This window comes from Penaeus monodon, chromosome 34 (genome assembly GCF_015228065.2).
Source record: "Penaeus monodon isolate SGIC_2016 chromosome 34, NSTDA_Pmon_1, whole genome shotgun sequence".
NCBI lineage: Eukaryota > Metazoa > Arthropoda > Malacostraca > Decapoda > Penaeidae > Penaeus > Penaeus monodon.
Window position 1 is genome coordinate 11,145,654 of NC_051419.1, and position 2,360 is coordinate 11,148,013.

Consider the following 2,360-nt stretch of genomic DNA (forward strand, 5'->3'; position numbering starts at 1 on the left):
TATGGTATGCGCTACCCACGAATATCAATTCCTTCGTTCGTTACCATCCTTAAAAAAAGGGGAACAAAAGAAAAAAAAAAGAGGTGTATTTTCAATCACCAATGCCTTCCGAAAAGTAAGCAAAAAAACATTCCCTATCTTGGCAAATAATAGCTACAGCAAAGAGCCCCATTCCTCCCGACTGTAATTCTTTCATTAAAACCAAAATTCCCTCCTTAAAAGCGAACTCCCTCCGCCTTCCGCAGGTGGTGGGCACGATGCTGCTGCTGATCTGCGTGTGCGCCATCACGGACCCCCGCAACATGGAGGTTCCTAAGGCCCTGATTCCTCTCTTCGTGGGCTTCACCGTCCTCAACATCGGCGTGTGCTTCGGCTTCAACTGCGGCTATGCTATCAACCCTGCCAGGGATCTCGCCCCGCGCTTCTTCACTCTCATCGCGGGCTGGGGCGAGCAGACCTTCACGTAAGTCGGGATAGGCCAGGACGGGGTTTCCTTTTGGACGGCAGGTGATTTTTGTGGTTTTGGAGGGGAATTCGGAACATTTCGATTTCCCTCCAACACTTTTCTCTCATATCCTGTCTTGACTTGTGTTTATTCTTTGATATATTGTATCTGCTGTTTGACATGACCATATGAAGCTGAATAAGCGATATTACTTTTACAGTCATAACCATCGTAGCTTTTTCGTTATTAGTTTAGCACTGTTGTCTTTAATTATACCAGTATTGTTTTCATTGCTATTATCATCTTTTCATAAAACATTAAGTGCCAATCAAGCTTAAGATTTAAATGCTAACACTGATATTCCCTTTTCTTAATCTGAGATCTTGTAAATATGCTGATTGCTTAATGCAGTACTTATTGTGTCTGTAGCTGTCAAATCAAAGAGAGATATTTTCAATTCAGTCATTAATGATCTTACCAGTTGAACTTAAATGATTAGCACACTCGTTTCTCTGTTTAACAGACATAATTATTGAGTCTTAATCATTTTGAAATTTGTTTCATAAAAAAGGATACAACTGCACTAGACGTCATTGTAGTATTAGTAACTGTGTCATTATATCTACTTGGCAGCACCACAAACAGGATAATTATATTACTATCCAGTCAATAGCACAGGTAGCTCTCATCATAAGTGTGCAAAGTATCCCACCGCTGCCACCTCTTGGGAGTTCTATCTGCCCATAAACCCAATGAAGTCCATTGACCATGCACAGGCATCAGCTGGAGGTCTTCTAGTTGCTATCTGTCATCTCTTCTTGGTCATCAGTTGCCTCATGCAGGTGTCATTAAGCCACATAATGTATCACTACATAATGACCTACGGCAGGGATCATGTACATGCATAATCACCTCAGCTTTTAATTGGGTTATTCACAATCATTACCATATTCAGAAAATGAAATATTGAAGTAATAAAGTTGTTCTACTGTTCTACAGTAATCAAAGGACATTTATCAGTTAGCTATACAGGCCTAACATTGCTACAGGTTTATTTATGCAAATGCCTGTGACATGTACATTATTCATTGCAACACCTGAAATTGCACCAAACTTATATTGCATGTATGTTTTAACCTTGCATTAACAGAAGCTCCTTGTATATGATTTCGTAGTGTCATTTTCAACTGACTATGAATAACACAGAATATTGTAAGAAACTCACTGCAGCCAGCACATGTTAACCATTGCATTGATTAGCACAGGCCTAGAAGTGGTCCACATACTTCTTTGGATCATCAGTCAACCTTTTCAAATATATTTTTAGCACTTATAGAAAAATTATTATTTATCACAGAAAACTGTATTTGAGCTCATTTTGAATGGAACAGATGGCACTTGATATTGATAGTGGTAGTTTTAAAATCCAGTATTAGGAAATTAGCTTGTCGAGAAAAGGCTGTTAGAGATGCATGTTAAGGCCTTTTCTTCAATGGACACAGAAGTGCAAATTCTGGCTTGAGAACAGCACTGATTCCACGTAACATATATGGAAACGTATGCTTGCTGCCTTGCTCTTGCCACGGCGAATGTAAACAAATGTCATGGCGATGACTGGCGACTTTTTTCTGTTGTCAGACACTTTCCTTGATTCTGAGTCTGTCTCAGTTGGTTTTCTTGGTTATATGAAACTCAAAACAAGTACAAGGAACAAGCATCGTCGTTTTTGTTATGTACAAACTCTTACACCGTACGTTGTGGCACATATTGGTCTCGTTTTGAACGAGAAGGATAATTTTACCAAATACACCAGGCGACGACACATAATGTAGAAATTTTAAACTTGTCATCATTGTTTATGATTTTGAATATTTAAACAAAGAACATGTTTTCATTCCTTCGTCGATTACTGATG

General features: G+C 39.0%; 1 protein-coding gene across 1 annotated transcript in view; it reads left to right on the forward strand.

Moving 5' to 3' along the window:
• LOC119594580 (aquaporin-3-like) overlaps positions 1 to 2,360 on the forward strand; it is a gene marked incomplete in the record, with an annotated part of 105,156 nt that overhangs the window by 89,617 nt on the left and 13,179 nt on the right. Inside the window, 1 exon segment of the mRNA XM_037943617.1 lies at positions 246 to 463. Coding sequence (XP_037799545.1) covers positions 246 to 463 — 218 coding nt within the window.